This window comes from Rhincodon typus, chromosome 5, assembly GCF_021869965.1.
Source record: "Rhincodon typus isolate 14 chromosome 5, sRhiTyp1.1, whole genome shotgun sequence".
NCBI classification, from domain to species: domain Eukaryota; kingdom Metazoa; phylum Chordata; class Chondrichthyes; order Orectolobiformes; family Rhincodontidae; genus Rhincodon; species Rhincodon typus.
In genome coordinates, this window is record NC_063336.1 from 69,612,518 (window position 1) to 69,633,245 (window position 20,728).

The 20,728-nt window shown below is 39.9% G+C and overlaps 1 protein-coding gene across 1 annotated transcript in view; it reads right to left on the reverse strand.

The window, feature by feature from the left end:
• Positions 1–20,126, reverse strand: part of si:ch73-340m8.2 (tyrosine-protein kinase Blk) — a 67,766-nt gene extending 47,640 nt beyond the window's left edge. The window contains exons 1-3 of the mRNA XM_048597055.1: positions 20,051–20,126; positions 7,356–7,453; positions 2,637–2,679 (exon numbers count right to left, since the gene is read on the reverse strand). Coding sequence (XP_048453012.1) covers positions 2,637–2,679; positions 7,356–7,448 — 136 coding nt within the window. The 5' untranslated portion in view covers positions 7,449–7,453; positions 20,051–20,126. The remainder of the gene's footprint in view (positions 1–2,636; positions 2,680–7,355; positions 7,454–20,050) is intronic.
• Between the last annotated feature and the right edge of the window lie 602 nt (positions 20,127–20,728).

Sequence of the window (20,728 nt, forward strand, 5' to 3'; positions counted from 1 at the left end):
GATAATTGCTGTACCATTTTTACATGCATTAGCTATTTCTATGTTTATTGCCTGCCCTACCATGATGTCGTTACTTGGTGGCCTATAGACCACACCTATCAGTGATTTCTTCTCCCTGCTATTCCTAATTTCCACCCAAATGGTTTCAACGTTTTGTTCAGTAGAACCTATATCATCTCTCACTACTGCCCTGATATCATCCTTAAAAATCAGAGCAACACCACCTCCCGTACCTTCTTGTATGTCCTTCCGAACACTTTGATAACCCTGGATATTTAACTCCCAGTCATGACCATCCTGTAACCATGTCTCTGTAATGGCCACTAAATCATACCCATTTGCCATGATTTGCACCGTCAACTCATCCACCTTGTTTCGAATGCTCCGAGCATTCAGATAAAGTGCCCTTATGCCAGTTTTTGCACCTTCTGTTTGGGTCCTATTACCTCCATTACTAACAGCTCTTGAGTTCTCCTTCCCTTTAACTTTTTTCCTGATTTTCAATGGAGTTGAAGCTTCCTCGTCACCTGCTAACCTGCTGCTTTGCCTTACGTTAATTGTTATTCTCCCTCTACACTCACTTCTCCCTTCCTGCCTAATTACTAGTTTAAAGTCCTATTAACCACCCTATTTACCCTTTTTGCCAGAACACTGGACCCGGCCCTGTTCAGGTGGAGTCCATCCCAGCGGTATAGATCCCTCCTGTCCCAGAACTGATGCCAGTGCCCCATGAAAAGGAAACCCTCTTTCCCACACCACTCTTTTAGCCACGTGTTTACTTCCCTGATCCTCGCCTCCCTATGCCAATTTGCACGTGGCTCGGGCAGACCTGTTTTTAAATTTTGTTCCTAGCTTTTCATAATCCCGAAACAGGTCTTTTTTCCTAGGCCTGCCTATGTTGTTGGTATCTACGTGGACCACAACAACTGGATCCTCCCCCTCCCTCTCTAGTATCCTCTCAAGCCGGTCAGAGATGTCTCGCACCCTGGCACCGGGCAGGCAACACACCATGCGGGATTCTCTATCCTGCTCGCAAAGGATACTGTCTATCCCCCGGATGATGGAATCATCTACAACTACAATCTGTCTTTTTGCTCCCCCCTCTTGAATGGCCTCCTGGACCATGGTGCCATGGTCAGTTGACTCATCCTTCCTGCAGCCCGCCGCAGGGAGCAAGTGCCTCATACCTGTGGGACAATGTCAAGGGCTGCGGCTCCTGTGTTCCTCTACCTGCCTCACTCGCAGTCACACACTGCTGTCCCTGCCTGCCGATCGAATTAACATTAGTTAATCTACCAGGTTTGACTGCCTCCTGGAACACAGCATCCAGGTATTTCTCCCCCTCCTGGATGTGCCGCAGTGTTTGGAGTTTGGATTCCAGCTCATCAATTTTGAGCCAGAGCTCCTCAAGCAGTTCTCAATGGGATCAGCTAGCTCCCACATCATACAGCTACAACACATCACCTGGCCTGCCATCTCTACTTAGTTAATTATTTAAAATTAGTCTTTTTTCCAGTTTCGCAGTGTTCGCTGCACCAGTAAGTTTACTCCGTTATATACTCAAACAGATTCCGTCTTTGCCTTCCGATCCGCTCCCAGAAGATTTGGCGTCTAGGTGACCACCCCGAAAGATAACAAAGAGATGAGGAAAAGAAAATGCAAATAGCCTCCCTGCTCACCACACTTAGTCGTTATTATTAGGTTAGAGGAGTTGGAAGGGTGGGAGACACTACGCGTGTAGTGTCTCGGGTATTAGTTAACTCCCAAATTTATTGGGTGGAAGCTTACCTTCCCAGGCTGCCCTCGCGCTTCCTCCCGGACTCCCGCTGCTGAAACAACTGAAAGGCCGCAGTCACGCGAGGTAAGACTTTTATAATCGAAAAGCTTACCTTTCCAGGCTGCCCTCGCGCTTTCTCCCGGACTCCCGCCGCCGAAACAACTGAAAGGCTGCAGTCACGCGAGGTAAGACTTTTATAATCGAAAAGCTTACCTTCCCAGGCTGCCCCCACGCTTCCTCCCGGACTCACGCCACTGAAACAATGAAAGGCTGGATAGGCTAGGACATTTTTTCCCCTGGAGCGTAGGAGGCTGACGGGTGGCCTTATAAAAGTTTATAAAATCATGAGGAGCATAGGGAAGGTGAATAGCCCAGGTCTTTTCCCCAGGGTAGGGGAGTCCAAAACTACAAGGCATAGGTTTAAGTTGAGAGGGGAAAGATTTAAAAGGGACCTGAGGGGCAACTTTTCACACAGATGGTGGTGTGTATATGGAACAGGCTGCCTAAGGAAGAGGTAGAGGTGAGCACAATTACAAAATTTAAAAGTCACTTGAACGGGTACATGGATAGGAAATGTTTAGAGGGATATGGGCGAATTGAAGGCAAATGGGACAGGTTCAGTTTAGAAACCCTGATCAGCAAGCACAAGGAGGACTCAAGGTCTGTTTCCATGCTGTATGATTCTATGACTCTAAGTGAATGCTTACCTTGTAATTGCATTATGCCTCCCTGAGAAAAGCAATGTGGGATTCCCACCAGTTCTCCAGCTAGTGGATGGGATCCCCCATTGCCAACACTATCTTTGATAGTAATCTCACCCACTGCACCCAGTACACAAAGAAAGAGAAAACAATCTTACCCTGAGAGAATTCGAATGATGACATCTGATTATCAAACTGCACCTGCAAAATAAGCAATTAGTTTAATGGGAGAGGTCCTCAGTAAAATGATTTTATATTAAAAGAAGGCAAAATAAGCCAGAAGCTCCATTTGAGTAACTAAAATGGTCATGCAGAATAATCAAGAGGCAGTTATCATAGTTGCAATCTTATATCTAATGCTAAAACGTTGACAGGCAAAAGATAATCTAGTACTAAGAAAGAAAGAAAAAGAACTTGGATTTGTATAACACCTTTCACAACTTCAGGACATCCTAACGCACTTTACAGCTAATGAACCATTTTAGTAATGAACATACTGTTCTAATGCAGGAAATGTAGCAGCCAATTTACCTGCAAAAACATCCCGTAGATAGCACTGATATAATGAGTAGATAACCTGTTTAAATATGTTGGTTGAGAAATAGGTATTGGGCAAGCCACTGGAGAAAACTCCCATGCTCTTTTCAAAATAATACCATGGGATATTTTACCAGAGAAAGCAGCTTGTGCCGGTATTATGTGTTCAAATGACACAGTGCATCTTGAACCTACAGCCTTCTGACTCAAAGCCAAAATTCCTATTAAGGCCAATACTTATTGAGGGTTTGTGCAATTCACCTAAAAAAGGGTGAAATATCAGTAAAGTACTTTTTCTTTTATATAAATATTATCCAAAAAAAGGTATTTCATAAGATTTATATTTGTAATGGAGAATGAAAGAGGACTCCCATTTTATGCTAATCAAATAACTTCATTAAGTCAAACAAAATAGTCATAGGGCTGCTTTCTTTCTCTCCAAATGGAGGAAAAGCCAAGTTTCTTCTGTTTTCCCGACTTCAGTATCATTTCTGCGTAGCCTTCGCATAGATTGGGAAGCCCTGAGGTGCAAACACACATGCATTATGTCTGAAGTTGGAGTCCCCATTGTGAGATGTAAAGACTGTGTCTTTTTATTTTTCTGTATTTTTGATTGTGGACTGAAACGCAAAAGTAACTTTCATCACTAAGGATTGCTGAACGATGACTATGTGTTTTTGAAAAGAAGCAATCTGCACTGATTGCAGAGCTGCTGGTTCAAGCAGCAGGAGGAGAAGTTACAGATCAGCTACAGCCAGTAACAAGTAGCTGATTGGTTTGTGGATTGTGGTCAGTTATTGTTGACAAAGGCCTTCCGCCTGCCAACAAATATGTGATTGGTTTTCTCAGGTATCTGAATAGACGGAGGCTATGAGCAGGATTTCCACCAGCTCAGGAGCTGTGCCTGTTCTCTGCAGTGAAAGCTACTTGAAGTATAAAGAAAAACAATTTATTTTGCCTTCAGCAGCTTTCCTTCTGCCATAACATTTATTTTTCTTCCTGTTCTCAGTGTGTCTGTGCGTGTTAATGTATAAGAGGAGGTGTATGGGGGGTGGGATTAGAGTTTAAACTGGCAGAGTTATATGTCATCAGTTCATAATTGTTTACCTGTTGCTAGAGTATATTTACTTACAAAAATAATAATTCTTATTAAGTACAGAAACCTAGCCCTTGCTTTCTGTCAACCTTGGTCTGACAGTTAGGTAACTTGGGAAATTCTGCCTACTTTTTATATTCTTTAACTTTTGTGATGGTTCTGGGAATAGCTTCATATCCAACACATTACCCTAATGAGGTGTAACGGAGGGCCACAGGAAAATTGCATTTCCTCTCATACATTTTTATAAGATGATGCAAAGTTTTAGAAGGCCTAAAATAAATTTCTTACAGGTAAATTGCAGAATAAAGTTATTCCAATGACCTAAAGATGTTACTCAAACAAAATCAACAGTTGTTTAGTTTATCTGTTTGTCAAAACAAAAACCCCAACTAAGATAATCCACTTATGAGCTTGAGCTGTCGGCTAAACATGTATTACGGAAACAGGTGTGAGAACTCTTTCAATGGTGATGTTAAATTATTTCTGCAATATTTTTTGTCAAAGCATTGAAGATATGGTAATATCCCTACACTAGGAACCAACAACTTCAGACTAATATCCTAGGACATGATTTTAATTCCTACCTTAGCAAATGGTGAAATCTGAACTACAATAAAAATGTGCAATAAGCAGTTAATCTTATGACACTGTCAAATGTTACAAATATATATTTGGTTCCACTCATGTCATTTAGGGAAGGAAATCTGCCATCCTTGTGTGGTCTGGCCTACATGTGACTATAGACCCACAGTAATGTGGCTGACTGTTAACAATTCAGGATGGATAGTAAGTGCTGGCCATGTCCTGTAACTGAATACAAAGAAAATGTCTCAGTCTTTATTCATGCAACACTAGGAGGTGCAAAGAGTTTCAATCCTAGATGAGATGGAGTTCAATCTGAATAAATGCAAGGTATTGCATTTTGGTACAACAATGAGAGTAGGACTTATACAATTAATGGGAAGGCCTGGGTAGTATTGTAGAACAGAGGGACCTAGGGGTGCAGGTACATAATTCTTTGAAGTTTGCGTCATATATAGACAAAGTGGTTAAAAAGGGGTTTGGCAAACTTGCCTCATTGCCCAGTCCTTAGGCCCGAAACATCAGCCTCTCTGCTCCTATGATGCTGCTTGGCCTGCTGTGTTCATCCAGCCCTGCACCTTGTTGTCTCTTGAGTTGGGAAGTCATGTTGAGGTTGTACAATACATTAGTGACGCCTCTTCTGGAATACTATGTCCAGTTTTGGTTGCCCAGTTATAGGAAGCATACTATTAAGATGGAGAGGATTCAGAGGAGATTTACCTGAACGTTGCTGGGTATGGAAGGTTTGAGTTATAAAGAAAGGCTGAATAGGCTGGGATGTTTTTCGTTAGAGCATAGGAGGTTGAGAGGCGAACTTACAGAAGTTCATAAAATAATGAGGGGTAAAGATAGAGTTAATGATAGTTGTCTTTTCCCTAGGATGGGGGATTTCAAGATTAGGGGGCACATTTTTAAGGTGAGAGGAAAAAGATTTAAAAAAGACATGAAGGGCAAAGTTTTTACACAGAGGGATGTTCACATGCGGAATAAACTTCCTGAAGAAGTGGTGGATGTGGGTACAATTACAATGTTTAAAAGACATTTGGATAAGTACATGGATAGAAAAGGTTTGGAGGGATATGGGCTAGGAGCAGGCAGGTGGGACTAGTATAGTTTGGGATTATGTTCAGCATGGACTGATTGGACTGAAGGGTCTGTTTCCATGTTGTATGACTCTATGACTGTTACCATCTTCATTAGTTGCCACACTCTACGTTTGGAATTATTGGTAAATTTTGAAGTTTTACACTATGTCTCAATATTCACATAATTTTCATATATCAAACAAAAGAGGCATCCTGGCACTGATCGTTGGGGACACTACTGTCCACTCCCCTTCAATATAACAGTTGGCGTATAATAAAATGAAATAAATTGCATTTATATACACTGTAGTACTTCTCACATCCTCAAGATATTGTTCACAACCACTGCAGCACTTTTGAAGTATAACTTTGTATTGTAGGCAGGCTCATGAGCCGTAACATCACATAAACAAGAATAAGATCAATGTCCAGTTAATTTATTGTGTGAGATGTTGATTGAGGAATAAATGTTGACCAATTCATTAGGTTTCAGCTTAGCAGTTCTCCATTGGTAGAACATCTAAGAACTCCCCGCACTTTTTTTGCTAGAGCAACATGGGCTGTTTGGCACTCACCCATAGTTAACAAGCTATTTGTTTGTTATAATGTAGTCTTTTCTCAAGACTGTAATGGATAGAGTACAGAAGGACAAAGTAAAGTTTAGGATCCGCAATTCTCTAACTGAAAGCAAGAATGCTACTTCTGAAATAACATAGGCACCTATCAATACTAACAGAATATCAACACACTACTCATACTGATGCATTGCTAATTTGAAGTAGTAATGACAAAAAATAGAAAATAACATGACATGAATACAAAACAACAGACAGTATCAAAATGTCGAAAAAAGCTGAAAATGCAGGAACACAATGCGTTGTTCTTAGAGGAATGATAGATTAATTTTTAGGAGAGACAATTCTTCAACACACCAGAATAGAATACTCCCCAGTTGCCTGGATGAGTTCAGCTCCCATGATACTCCAGAAACTTGACACCATCCAGGACAAAGCAGCCTGCTTGATTGGCACCACATCTACAAACATCCACCAACGTTCAGTAGCAGCAGTGTGTACCATCTACAAGCAGCACTGCAGAAATTCACCAAAATCCTTAGGCAGCAATTTTCAAACCCATAACCACTTCCATCCAGAAGGAGAGGGGCAGCCAAAACATGGTAACACTACCAGATGCAAGTTCCCCTCCAAGCCACTCACCATCATGACTTGGAAATATATTGCCATTCCTTCACTGTCACTGGGTCAAAATCCTGGAATTCCCTCTCTAACAGCATTTTCAGTCAAGCCACATCAATGGATTGCAGTGGTTCAAGAAGGTGGCTCACCACTAACTTCTCAAGGGCAATTAGGGTTGGACAATAAATGCTCGTCCAGCCAGTGATGCCTGTGACCCATGAGTGATTAAAAGAAAACACTATAACTGGTCTATCTTCCTTTTCTGGTTGTGAACTGATCCATTGTGCATTTTCAGTATTTTTCTGCTATTATATAAACTCTTCTGTACTTTTCTTTAAAAATCTGAGTAAAAGTGGAGCACATTCTAGTTCTACTCACTTGCTGAAGTATAGTTTCACGGGGCAGCTGATTACTTTGGTCCTTGTGGGTAAAGCTGCGTCTTCCCTGTGCACTGCTGGTGGCACAGCCCATTCTTTCTGAAACAAAAGAAACAGAACATCAACTTGATCTCAATTTTGTGAAGCCCAAAGTCCTCCCCTCTTCCAGAAAACATGTTTTTCAATGAGTTAAAATTTTACAGCAATTAACATCCATCCACCTTCACCCAAACGACAGCTATTAATCTTAACAATAGCTATTCAATCATTTAGACCATGAGAGATGAGACTGATTTTCCATCATCTGAAATTCAAACCTGTAGCAGGGACCTTTAGAAAAATAGAAATATTTCCCAATGTGGACAGGATGTAGATTGGCTGTGAAGCCTCCATGCTCCAATCCCCACCTACAATTGTCACTCAGCCTACTGGTATCCATCATTCAGATTCACAGGTGATCACTATTAGGGGGCTATTCTTGCAAGAACTTAAACCATCACAATCGGAACCTGCCCCTGAAGAATGGAAAATTAGAGCAGAACTAAGTTAAAACTGAATTGATATTTCTTGAGTATCAACTCAATTAAATGACTGTAAATGGACAAAATCTCTTTAATCTGCTGCAGTTCTGATGAAGGGTCACTGGATCTAAACATTAACTCATTTTCTTCTACAGATGCTGCCAAAACTATTGTGTTTCTCCAACATACTGTGGTCGAGTTTCAGGCTCCGCCTCTTTGCGTTGGTTACTCTCCAAACATAAACATCACTTCCCTAGTAGTCCTCCCTTTCAACCCCAAAGGCTTTGCAATTCCCAAATTCCTACTCCACCCATATGTCTGCATCTGCACTTGCCCACTTTACACACTCCAGCTCCAGTCATTTCATGTAAACACGCCAGATGTGGTAGTGCTCCATGGAAACCAGGATGCTGCTACCATCAATGACCCCTTATTTTTATGACCTTTTTCTCTCCCACGTTGTATTGTCACCCCCATTATTTATTGAGTTGCCACCCTCCCCCATTTTAATATAGTAATTCTCTCTGCATCCCAGGAACCTGCCTCAAGTTCTCACGATTAGATCCCCAGCTACCCTTCCACAGTGCGGGCCACTTCTTAAGCCAACTTGAGTTTTAGTTCATGGACACTCTCAGACTGACTGTGACCCATCTATTGAGTAACATAACCAGACATCCTTGAATGCTGAATGACCAGACTGATGCCTGTAAAGCTCCCTGAATGTGTTTCCGTGATTTCCCAGCCTGGCTGCATTGGAGTCAGAGGGCTGACCGTGACCCAAAGGTCCTGAACTGAACAAGAGGTATGGACACCCTGACTGTCACCACCCCAACCAATTGTCTGACCGTAACAAAGCTCCTTGACCTGCTGTTCCAGAACACCCTGCTTAAATGGTGTCTCCCCACACTTGATTGAGGGCATGGCCAATTGGTTGTAGCACATACGGTGGGTTTGCCGCTGACACATGGTGTACGTATCAGACTGAAATAGCACACTTCCATAGAGAAAGATGTCCCACTCTACCCCACCCCACCACCAACCCCACTCTTGGCTGAGGACTGCTGATCAAGATGACAAGCCGTCTGGCTTTATGTCTGCACTAAAATGCAAGATGATGCAGCAGTACTGTGAGCCTTAAAGCTTGGGCTGAGGGGCAAAGCACAAAAAAAAAATGGCAGGGGTGCTACGAGTGTCTAGGTGTATGCTAAATAAGTGAGCATTTAGAAAGCAAGCAAGCTGCCTTGAGATGCAGTCTGATCCAGTCCGTGAGCTGGGTGCCTGTCCCTGTGTGCAAAGAGTCCTTGCAGCAGCATTACAATGAGAGAAGCTAGTGCACTCGAAAGTGTAGCATTAAAGTGCAGATGCATACTGTAAGTAGATTGGAGATGTGCTATGATGGCTGCGAAGAGTCTAGGACGTGTTGGATGCCAAATTTGGTGTATATGATGTTCATGCAGCTGCTGCCCAAACGTATCCAGAGGCACTAGTGCCAGGTGTCCAAGATGGAGGTCCAAAGGAAGAAATAGTGAACTAGAGTTTCCAGTTTCCATGACTTAAGAGATCAGAAATTGACGACATCTGGCCCTGGAAAGATTCCGCCCACGGACATTCTGACAAGTGCTTGTAGAAACCTTATGTTAATTGATCATTTCTTTAGCACGATATGCAGATACATTATCCTTTGTATTTTAAACAGTTGATGTAGATTTCTTGAATTTCTATCCATTTGAGACATTACTTTGCAGTTTAGTGTAGTCACAAAGCCAGGCAGCTTGTCATGCTGGTCAATTTTTGACATACCCCTGAGAACAGCTGTAGTGAAATAACGTATATTGAATTATATTGATTCTATAAAAGGAAAATGGTCTGTGCTTGTATTGTGATCCTCACAAGTCTTCTTCCATCCCTTTACATCTAACTCTAATAACACATTGAAACTTAGACTGTTTGACTCCCTACAGTGTGGAAATAGGCTCTTCAGCCCAACAAGTCCACACTGACTTTCACAGTATCCCACCCAGACCCATCCCCCTATAACCCACCTAATCCACACATCCCTGGACACTATGGGCAATTTAGCATGGCCAATCCACATAGTATGCACATCTTTGGACTGTGGGAGGAAACCGGAGCACCCGGAGGAAACCCACACAGACACGGGGAGAATGTGCAAACTGTACACAGACAGTCGCCCAAGGGTGGAGTCGAACCCACGCCCCTGGTGCAGTGAGGCAGCAGTGCTAACCACTGAGTCACCATGCCACCATGCCACCTACATTCTTCCATTTCTTTATCCCTCATATGTTTCTCTAAATTTCCTTCAAAAGCATCAATGTTGGTCGCCTCAGCTACTGCTTGTAGCATGTTCCATATTCTTACCATTCTTTGGGTAATATGTAGAACAGCATTACTAAAGCTATCTAGATTTCTTGTATACCAAACAGCTGACTGTATGAGCAGATAAGCGACTTCAAGAATATCAGTCAGTGTGGTTACACCTATTTTAACACAGATGGTTTAAAATTTCCACTACAGATCTCAAAGGTTTATTGCAATTCAATCTATTAGTTTCCATTGGAAGAGTCATAGAGTCATACAATGTGGAAACAAACCCTTCGGTCCAACTAGTCCATGCCGACTATATTCCTAAACTAAACTAGTCCAACCTGCCTGCACTTGGCCCATATCTCTCCACACCTTTCCTATTCGTGAACTTATCCAAATGACTTTTAAATGTTGTAACCGTACCTGCATCCATCACTTCCGCTGGCAGTTTATTCCATACACGAATCACCCTCTGCGTAAAAAAGTTGACCCTCATGTCCTTTGTAAATCTTTCTCCTCTCACCTTAAAAATATGCTCTGTAGTTTTGAAATCCCCACTCTAGGGAAAAGACCCTTGTCATTCACCTTATCTATGCCCCTCATGATTTTATATAGCTCTACAAGGTCACACCTTTGCCTCCACAGTCCAGTGAAAAATGTCCCAGCCTTTCAAGTCTATTTTTATATCTCAAACCTTCCATTTCCAGCAACATCTTGGTAAATCTTTTCTGAACCCTCTCCAGTTTAATAATATCCTTCTGATAACAGGGTGACCAAAACTACACACAGTACTCCAGAAGAGGCCTCAACCATGTCCTGTACAACTTCAACATAACATCCCAACTCCTGTACTGAAAGGTCTGAGCAATGAGGGCAAGCATGCGAAATGCCTTCTTAACCACCCTGTCTACCTGTGATGCAAATTTCAAAGAATTACGTACCTGGACCCCTAGGTCTTTTTGCTCTACAACATTACCCAGGGCCCAACCATTAATTGTTTAAGTCCTGTCCTTGTTTACATTACCAAAATGCAATACCTCATATTTATCCAGTTAAACTCCATTTGCCACACCGCAGTCCATTGACTCAATTGATCAATATCTCTTTACAATCTTAAATAACCTTCTTCACTGTTCGCTATACGACTAATTTTGGTGTCATCTGCCAAAGACATTGCCGAAAACCTTCGCATCTAGTAAGTATGCTAAGTATAAAGTCAGTTATTATTGTTTTATGGAAACATATTATGCTGTCCTAATCTCGCATTAAATTTATATCGTGATAATGATAAAAATGAACTGCAATTTTTCACTTTCATCATCTGATTTTAATACATGGGACCTCTCATGGGTTAAGATGGTTTTAAAAAGTGAGAAACACTGACTTAAAATAGCTGTAATGATCACCTGACCATAGGATACGCAACATCGGGAACTTTCAATAAATAGGAATCAGTCTAAATTGAAACTAACATTTCATCAAATTGACTAAAAGCAATCACTCAGATCTGTATCTCCTGTTTGATTCACATCTTTCTTGAATGTTCACATAATGCAATGTAAGTCTGGCCTGCAGTTTATCCAATTGGAAGAAACAATGAAGCCAGATATAGGAATACACAAAGGAAAGGTATTTTAGAAACTGTTTTTTGGCACAGCAGAGAAAAAAGAATAATGGATTTACAACAGCATAAGTGGAAGGTTTGTTCTTTCTGTCTGTCCCTGTTTATCTCACAGCCTCTTGGAAGTCTATGTCTAGTAAACACCAATTAGAGAAACATCTATTAAATGAGAGCTCAAAAACATCTATAATTTTGCTACGGCAGGGAATATGTCATCATTTAAATAGCCGTAATCTCAGGTTAACACTGACACTCCTCTTTTTAAATTTCATACCTGTATTTGTGTGCATGTTTGATATGGTGTTGTATTATTATCCCAGGGTCAATAGGCAATAAAATTTCTCTTTATTTCACTGAAGAAAACATTGCAACTGACTCCTCTATTTTAGCACTAGCAAATACAACACTTGAAGCATGTTTAAAAGAGGGGAGCTGATTCATCCCTCCACATCTGGTTTTAACAGCGATTATTGCAATTAATAAATGAGCTCAATTCTACATCAAAAAATTGACCTATCTGCTTCATAAGAATTCTGAGTTCTTTCAGATTTGAGATAGAAATGTAGAAAATAGGTGCAGGAGTAGGCCATTTGGCCCTTTGAGCCTGCACTACCATTCAATAAGATCGTGGCTGATCATGCAATCTCAGTATCCCATTCCCGCTTTCTCTCCATATCTTTTGATCCCTTTAGCTGCAAGGGCCACATCCAGTTCCCTCTTGAATATATCTAATGAACCAGCCCCAACAGCTTCCTGTGGAAGAGAATTCCACAGGTTCACAACTGTCTGAGTGAAGAAGTTCTTCCTCATCTCAGTTCTGAATGGCTTACCCCTTATTCTTATTCTATGACCTCTAGTTCTGGTTTTCCCCAACTTCAGGAAAATTCTTCCTGCATCTAGCCTGTCCAGTTCCGTCAGGATTTTACAAGTTTACCTGAGATCCCCACTCATTCTTCTAAATTCCAGCGAGAACAAACCCAGTCAATCCAGTCTTCCCTCATATGTCAGTCCTGCCATCCCGGGACTCAGTCTCGTGAACATTTGCTGGACTCCCTCAATAGCAAGAATGTCTTTCCTCAGACTAGGAGACCAAAACTCCACTCAATACTCAAGGTGTGGCCTCACCAAGGTCCTGTATAACTGCAGTAAGCCATCTTTACTCTGATATTCAAAATCTCTCATTATAAAGGCCAACATACCATTAGCTTTCTTCACTGCTGCACCTGCATGCCAACTTTCTGCGCCTGCTCCGTGATGACCCCCAGGTCGCATTGCACCTCACCTTTTCCTAAACTGCCACCATTCAGATAATCATCTGTCTTCCGGTCTTTGCAAACAAAGTGGATAACCTCACATTTATCCACATTTTACTGCATTTGTCAAGTATTTGCCCACTCAGCCAGTCTGTCTACGTCATCGTGCAGCCCTTCGAATCCTCCTCACAGCACACACTGCTACCCAGTTTAGTGTCATCTGCAAATTTGGAGATATTGCATTCAATACCTTCACGTAAATCATTAATATATATTGTGAACTGCTGGTGTCCCAGCACTGAATCCTGCAGCACTCCACTTGTCACTGCCTGCCACTCTGAAAAGGACCTGTTTATTCCAACTCTCTGCATTCTGTCTGCCAACCAGTTCTCTACCCATAAGCACAACTATTACGTGCCAAATTGATTTGTATATGCTTTATTGGATATTCATTAAATAGTAAATGTCACTTCATGTATCCAAATGAAAGTAAAACTAAGTCCATAATACAGAATTCTTTAAAGAATGCAATATTAGACCAATAATGCCACTTCACTGTTTGCCACATATCTGCGTACAGTCACTTGGTCGTACAGAACTTGAGTACGACAAGTTTCTCATTTTGCACTCATCAGGACAGAATCTTAAAAATACCAAATTTCAAAGGGAATAACAATTTACGTGGCATGAGAAAAAGGTGCTGATTGATTGACAAGTGGAGGACGTTTGACAGAGGTATGACCATGGAAAATGTACTAAGGAACAGCCAACTATCAGTGTTTTATTTCAATTCAATGGTCTGATTGATCAAGGATTTGCCATGAGGAATATACCAGAGAATGACTGCCCCTCAAGCTTTGTTTACTTGAAAAGATGTCTTTTGTTCACACAAAAAAGGCGCTGCGTGTAATTATACATAGTTTCTAGCTCACGCTTGTAAGCTTTACTGTGAGACCAACAAATGATCTAAATATACTGCTCATGTAATTCTTCAGCACATACCAGGACAGCAGCATCCTGTTGGAGGAGAATACCACCCATGTTGATCCCACATAGTAGCAGTATAAAATAGATAGCTTGCGGGTAAAGTTATCCATCTAACTACTATGTTACTATGCAGTGTACTGTTCTCCACTAATAGGTCACTGCTGTCAAACCAAAAAGATACGCTACCTGCCTTACAAATTAAAACTGCGGTATATGAATTTCAGTACTAGTATGATGCCAGATATGTAGCCCATACATCCAAATGATTGGCAGATCATGTCAAACAAGGTATGTACCAATAGAGTTAAAGCTATGAAGGATGGGAGAAAACATTTTACATCAGATAGGCAATTGTATTATTGATTTGTTTATTCGATGCAAACTAATTCTTGAGATAAGATACCATTTGCCCAGCCCATGTCCAAATGCAGAATTGTGGGGTGTATGGCCCTAACCCTACTGCACAGCATTTTTCCCTTTTTAACACTAAAAGTTACATATAAAAATGGGTCATTGTATAATCAGTGGACCATCTGTTCACTTCTGGACTTTACTTGTTTATGGCGTTTTGGTTCCAGCTAAACAGCAGTCCCTCAGTTGATAAACACCAAGGAAATGTAAAGCAGCATTGTCTGCACAGAGGATTCACATATTCTGTTCCAAATGATGACACTAGTTATGTATTTCTAGAAATGGATCATTTTAAAATATGATTAGCCTTCTCAACTGAACCAAGTCCTTGACATTCAATAATTTACTCAAGCTTACTCAAATCGCAATTCTTTGCATTCAGAAATATGTCTCTTGTTTGTCTCAAAGTACTTACTGCTTTCTTTCACTAGAATAGTTTTCCTCCAATGTGGTAAAAATCCAATTATTAACCTAAAAATCTCAGCATTCAGTGTACATCAACTCTGGGAACTTTTTTTACAGAGGTTATACCAATTTTAAAAAAAATTAAATACCTCCTGGTCTTTCATTGAATTTCTGCAAGCATACTTAGTAATCATGCCTTAAACCCTGCAGTTCTGAAGTGGCTTTCTCACAGCCAGTTCTAAATCTAAATAAACCACATTACTGAGACATCTGTTTGATTAAATTACTATTTATTTTAAATTTAAATCATAAAACAAGCTGGCTGGAAAACTTACATTAAAAGCTGGTTTCCTGTTTTGTTCTAATGCTGTACTTGAGTCTTTAAAAGTCTCACTTTGCCCTTTGCTATGGTATTTGAACTTCCTACTCTCCAAAGAAAAAACTTTCCACTTAAGTAACTGTATTTACAATACCGGATAAAGAAAATGCTAGAGAAAAGTCACTTCAGCTTTTAAAAAAAAACATTGCTAAAAACATCCTCATACCAATTCTTAATCTGTAATTAGTTGATTGATTTTCCTGTTGTGTGGGGTTTAGGGAAATATCTTTCAGCTGTGAAGCAATTCAAGAGAAATTTAATTATAGTGAAATAAAAGGGTTCGGAGTGCCATACATCCGAAATATAAGTGGGATATACTAGAATTGCTTACTGAACCACCAGTATCTAAAAGAGAACAATAGGTGAAAATTCAAGCAAAACCCGTTATCTGAAAACAAGAGGACTTGAGCTTCAGTTTCTGATCTGGACCAATCCAATTTCACTGCAGAAAATTGTCTCTCTTCAATGGAGGTTATGAAGAACGTCTTAGAGGCATCTTCATTCAGCAGGCAACCTTTTCTTAATAAAGATTGTTCATTCTCATATAATACCCTCACAAACCTTTCTTCTTAAGAAAGCCGTGTCTCGCGAAAACAAATCATTATGGTCAATAAGTAAACACGCATCTCATCAAGCGAGCTCTTTTCATAGATCACGCATAATACACCCCATCATAGTCTCTATCCTATCTACTTAATCTGTTGAAGGTTATTTCATTACGCTCTAATCCATCACACACCCCATCAAGAATAAGCACATGCTAGCTTTGACCTGAAAAGTTCTCACTCTCTTTTGTCTGATGCTGTGAAGTACATACATTCATACCTGATTTTCCTTCACATTATAAGCATACCATTGACAAAGTCTTCACCAACTAAATAGTGCAGCAAAATATTGCACTTAAAATGTTAGGGCATAATAGACCAGTTGCAGGTAAATGGGCTTCATATAGACCATGGAATCCCTACAGTATGGAAACAGTCCCTTCGGCCCAACAAGTCCACACTGGCTCTCACAGCATCCCACCCAGACCCAACCCCCTATAACGCACCTAATCTACACATCCCTGAACACTGTGGGCAATTTAGCATGGCCAATCCACCTAGCCTGCACATCTTTGGACTGTGGGAGGAAACCGGAGCACCTGGAGGAAACCCACACAGATACCGGGAGAATGTGCAAACTCCACACAGACAGTGGAGGGTGGAATCAAACCCAGGTTCTTGGCGCTGTGAGGCAGCAGTGCTAACCATTGAGCCATCATGCTGTTTCTTTGTCAGCAAAGACATGGTGGGCCTCAGGGCCTGTTTCTGCACTATATGACTCTATGACTAAAGATTGGAACATAACTGGGTATTTTACAGAGGTGCCAATAACAAAAACCAAAGAACTCAAACATTTGTTAAAAGCAAATTTCTTGGAATGCAAAATCATTAAAGCAAAGCTCAAAAGGGGTCCATTGAAAAAAAGATGAATTTTACAAACCAACCTACCATTAAAGTTTGTAAAACATTTATTGATAACATTCATTACAAGAATCAAAAAGCGAGTACTATTTGAAATTTGGTTTCATACATTTGACAAGTGTGATAAAGACAATGAAGAGGAAAAGGAGAAGTGACTGAAAAATAATTTTGCTAAATCTGTCAAAAGCCTGCAGGGTAATTCTACAATTGTCCAAATGTCATAGACTGGGCAACATTGAATATACTACTATTGTGCCATTGGTGACAACGGAAAGGAAAATTTGGCATGCTATCTGGTTCATTTATTATCATTACTTTATATATTTTTCTCCTTGAGTTCTCTGTTTAAAGGCAGGTCCAACTCACAGCAGCAAAACCTCAACCTCTGGAGGCAGGTGTTGAATTCACCCTAGCCAGAATGGCAATTGAACCCTGTGCTAAAGGCACCAATCTGAATCACACCAGTCATCTATACAATGACAGCAGAGACTCCAATTTCTTTCTGACACCTGGCTGACCAGGAATCTTACCTGCTCTTATTGCTTGTCATCGACATAATTTGTAAGGATTTAGAGATTGATATTCAAACTGTTTGGCTGCATTATGATCATGTCTGCCCTACCCTTCATGTCCTGGAGTGGGCCTTGAACACAAGGTTTCTGGTTCAGAGGCAGAGAAACTACCCGCTGCCCTATAAGACCTCCTTTTTACACCATTGCCTAATGGTAAAATACGTACCAATCAGATTAAACCAAGAAGAATTTTTTTGCAAGTCCTGAAAATTAAGCTATTCTTTATTTTTCTGTGAAATGTCATAAAACTTGAGATTAGGCAATTAGGTCACACTGTACCAAATTAACATATTTATATCCATATGTTTTCTTTCACAACTTCAAGTCCCGAAACACATTATAGACAAAGTAGTTGTCTAGCAATGCAGCGACTAATTTTCATATACAACATTCCATAAATAACAATGAGATAAATAACTGGATAACCAATTTTCTTGATATTGTTTGTCGGATACATTTTATCCAAGACAACAGAAAAATTCTTCTGCTTTTATTCAAATAGCACTGGAAGAAGGCAAAGAGGGCCATGCTTTAATCTTGCGACTGGATGTTAGTACTTTCAAAACTGCAGCACTCCTTCAGTACTGTACTATATTGAAATATCTGGATTATATCTTCAGATTTTGGTGTGCATACAAATCTACATTCTCCGACTCCAAGGGAAGAGTGTTACTAATGGGCTGAAGCTAACGTCAAAATACAAGATATTCTCACTCAAAACATTGATGGCTCTGTGACTATTTTACTGACATAAAATGTGCCGTTACATATCCAACATAGTGAGAAAAATCCAGAAGAACGTTCCATACCTGAAATTTGACATCCACTTTATTAGTAAAAGCCCTTGTATCGAGGCCTAGACTGATAACTGAAACAGGCGTAGAGCCCTTTGTATGTGTAAAGAATGCGCGTCTGACAGTGAAATGTGCCCTTAATATTGCACTGAAGTGTCGACCCAGATTGTTTGCTTTTTTTTCTGGAAAAGGGGCTTCAGCCTATGACAGTTTGATTCAGAGTGGAAATCGCTTTCTCTGAATTGAGATTGACATTTATGTGTTCTTATTTTATTAACAAAGACAACTTTTTTAAATTAAAACTACTCAAATTGCTTCATGTTAATACCTGATTATCAAAAAATATGGTAATACAAATAATCAAAGGGAAGTTGTGGAAAACGCTGACAGTAATCTTCAAAAAATTAGAATGTGCCCCATCTCTAAAAATTTAAAAATGTAAATAAAGTGTCTTAGTTTATTGTTCACCAAACACTAATTTACTTCAGCAAAATTATAAAAGAGAAGGGGGTCAGGATGGCACCTTCAGCATTAAGATTCAATGTGAATTTGTAGAGATTGCACAAACAAACTAAAGAAAAAATTTAGTAGACAACAGAGGTAAGTGAGATTTAGTCTTTGCAGGTGCCATAGAAGTAGCATATGTCAATCAAAAAAATCAAAGCAGAGACAGACTGATCATTTCTAAAGATCTAACTCAAGTATACCAGCTGAGAGCGCGATCACTGGCATTGGAATAGGGCTGTATGTAAGTGGAAGAGAATTTCAATGACGAAAAACTGCATTAAGAATGGTGTAAGATAAAGATATTTATATGTTTTAAAATTGTCATGTGAAATATACTTTTTCAGGTGCATATGACAGGAATTATGGAAATATTTTCTAAGTTGTGAGGAGATAGACCATATTCAGCGGCTAAAAGATCAAAAATTCCTTTGGGTGCACACACTGCGACTATCTCAGAGATATTCAGGCAGTAGCTCGGCATTTAAGAAACAATCGTTAGAATTAAAGTATCAAATCCACATGGAAATAAGATACATATTCAATGTTTAGCTTTCAAAATTTTATGTTATAACTTTACAAATAAGACAGTTAAATATTTTATACCACAGCAATACTGAGAATAAAAACAGCATTGCACATCCAAACTATGGTGTCAAACAGAGGCTAATTTGTGAGCAATAAAAAATGCAACAGAATCAATGGCAGAAGCAAAGCTGGACAGCTAAACAGGTTAAAACAACTTTTAAAAACAGAATCCACCAAAAACTTCCACTAGTCTTTAAATACTATTGAGCGCTGATTGTGCATCTCAACATCTGATTTGTAAACCAGTTTGTGTCAATACGGCACTCGGTTATGAAATATAGTGCCAATTACATTAGAGCACCATAGAAAAACTTTTGAAAAATACTTTTTCACCAGCAAAAATGCAATGACAACTTTACTCACATTATACGTAAGGATGCCCTTTTAAGAGAAACAAAAACAAAGTTGCTGGAAAAGCTCAGCAGGTCTGGTAGTTTCTGTGAAGGAGAAAACAGAGTTAACGTTTTGGGTCCGGTGACCCTTCCTCAGAGGGTCACCTTTCCTTTGTCTGAGGAAGGGTCACCAGACCCGAAACGTTAACTCTGTTTTCTCCTTCACAGATGCTGCCAGACCTGCTGAGCTTTTCCAGCAACTTTGTTTTTGTGCCCTTTTAAGAGAGTGGAGTGGATCAAATTATTTTTCAACAAAGGGTATATTGATTTCAAATTCATTCATTTTAAATACATTAGGAAGAATTTTCATTTATATCTCATAATGAACAACCTCAGGCACTTCCCAATATCCATGGGATGGAGAAAGGAAACAAGCTATTTCATAACTTTTTAGTAAAAAAGTGTTACCTTTAGCAGTACATTTGATATTATGGAATAAATTCTACGTTTATCCAGAAGTATTTTCCCTTTCACTAACCTTACAGGATTCCTCTTTTTCCCTTTTTTCCAGAATATCAATTTTCAACACACCTAATTTCTTCCACCTTCTGAAGCATTTAACATAAGCAAGAAAACGTTCCTTTGTACCAGCTCTTCCTGATATACCATAATGCTTGCTTATGACCTTTAGCTCTTGTCCGTATCAAAATTTCACATAGTAGCTGAATCCTCTCTCAAATGATGAGGTTAATAAATATTTATCCACGCTTTTCCCACAAGTTCACCAATTGAGCTCCAGTTAGATATATAATCTTCTTGCACCATAGGCCTGGACTCCTTAGATCCGATGTCTCCGTAAGTGCCGCAACAGATGTGTTGTTATATTTGGTTTGATCACAAACTAGCTGCAACCTGATAGCGTTTAAAACAAATATGAAATAATAACTAGGAACATACTTCCTACTGTGAAACATACAGTGTGAATTTTTAAGGTCGATAGTGGCAGAACAATTGCAAAACAAAATACTACAGTACTTAGGGTACAAGAACTTTCTGCAGTAACCTTATGCTCACTAATAGGGAGAAAATAACTGATAGGCTCACTGTTTATCTTATCAGCCACATGTTTGACAGATCATTTGGCAGTGATAAGCTATGTCCCAATGTATATGAAGAGAATTGTGTCTTTAAAAAACCCAGCAAGTTTAAAGTTATT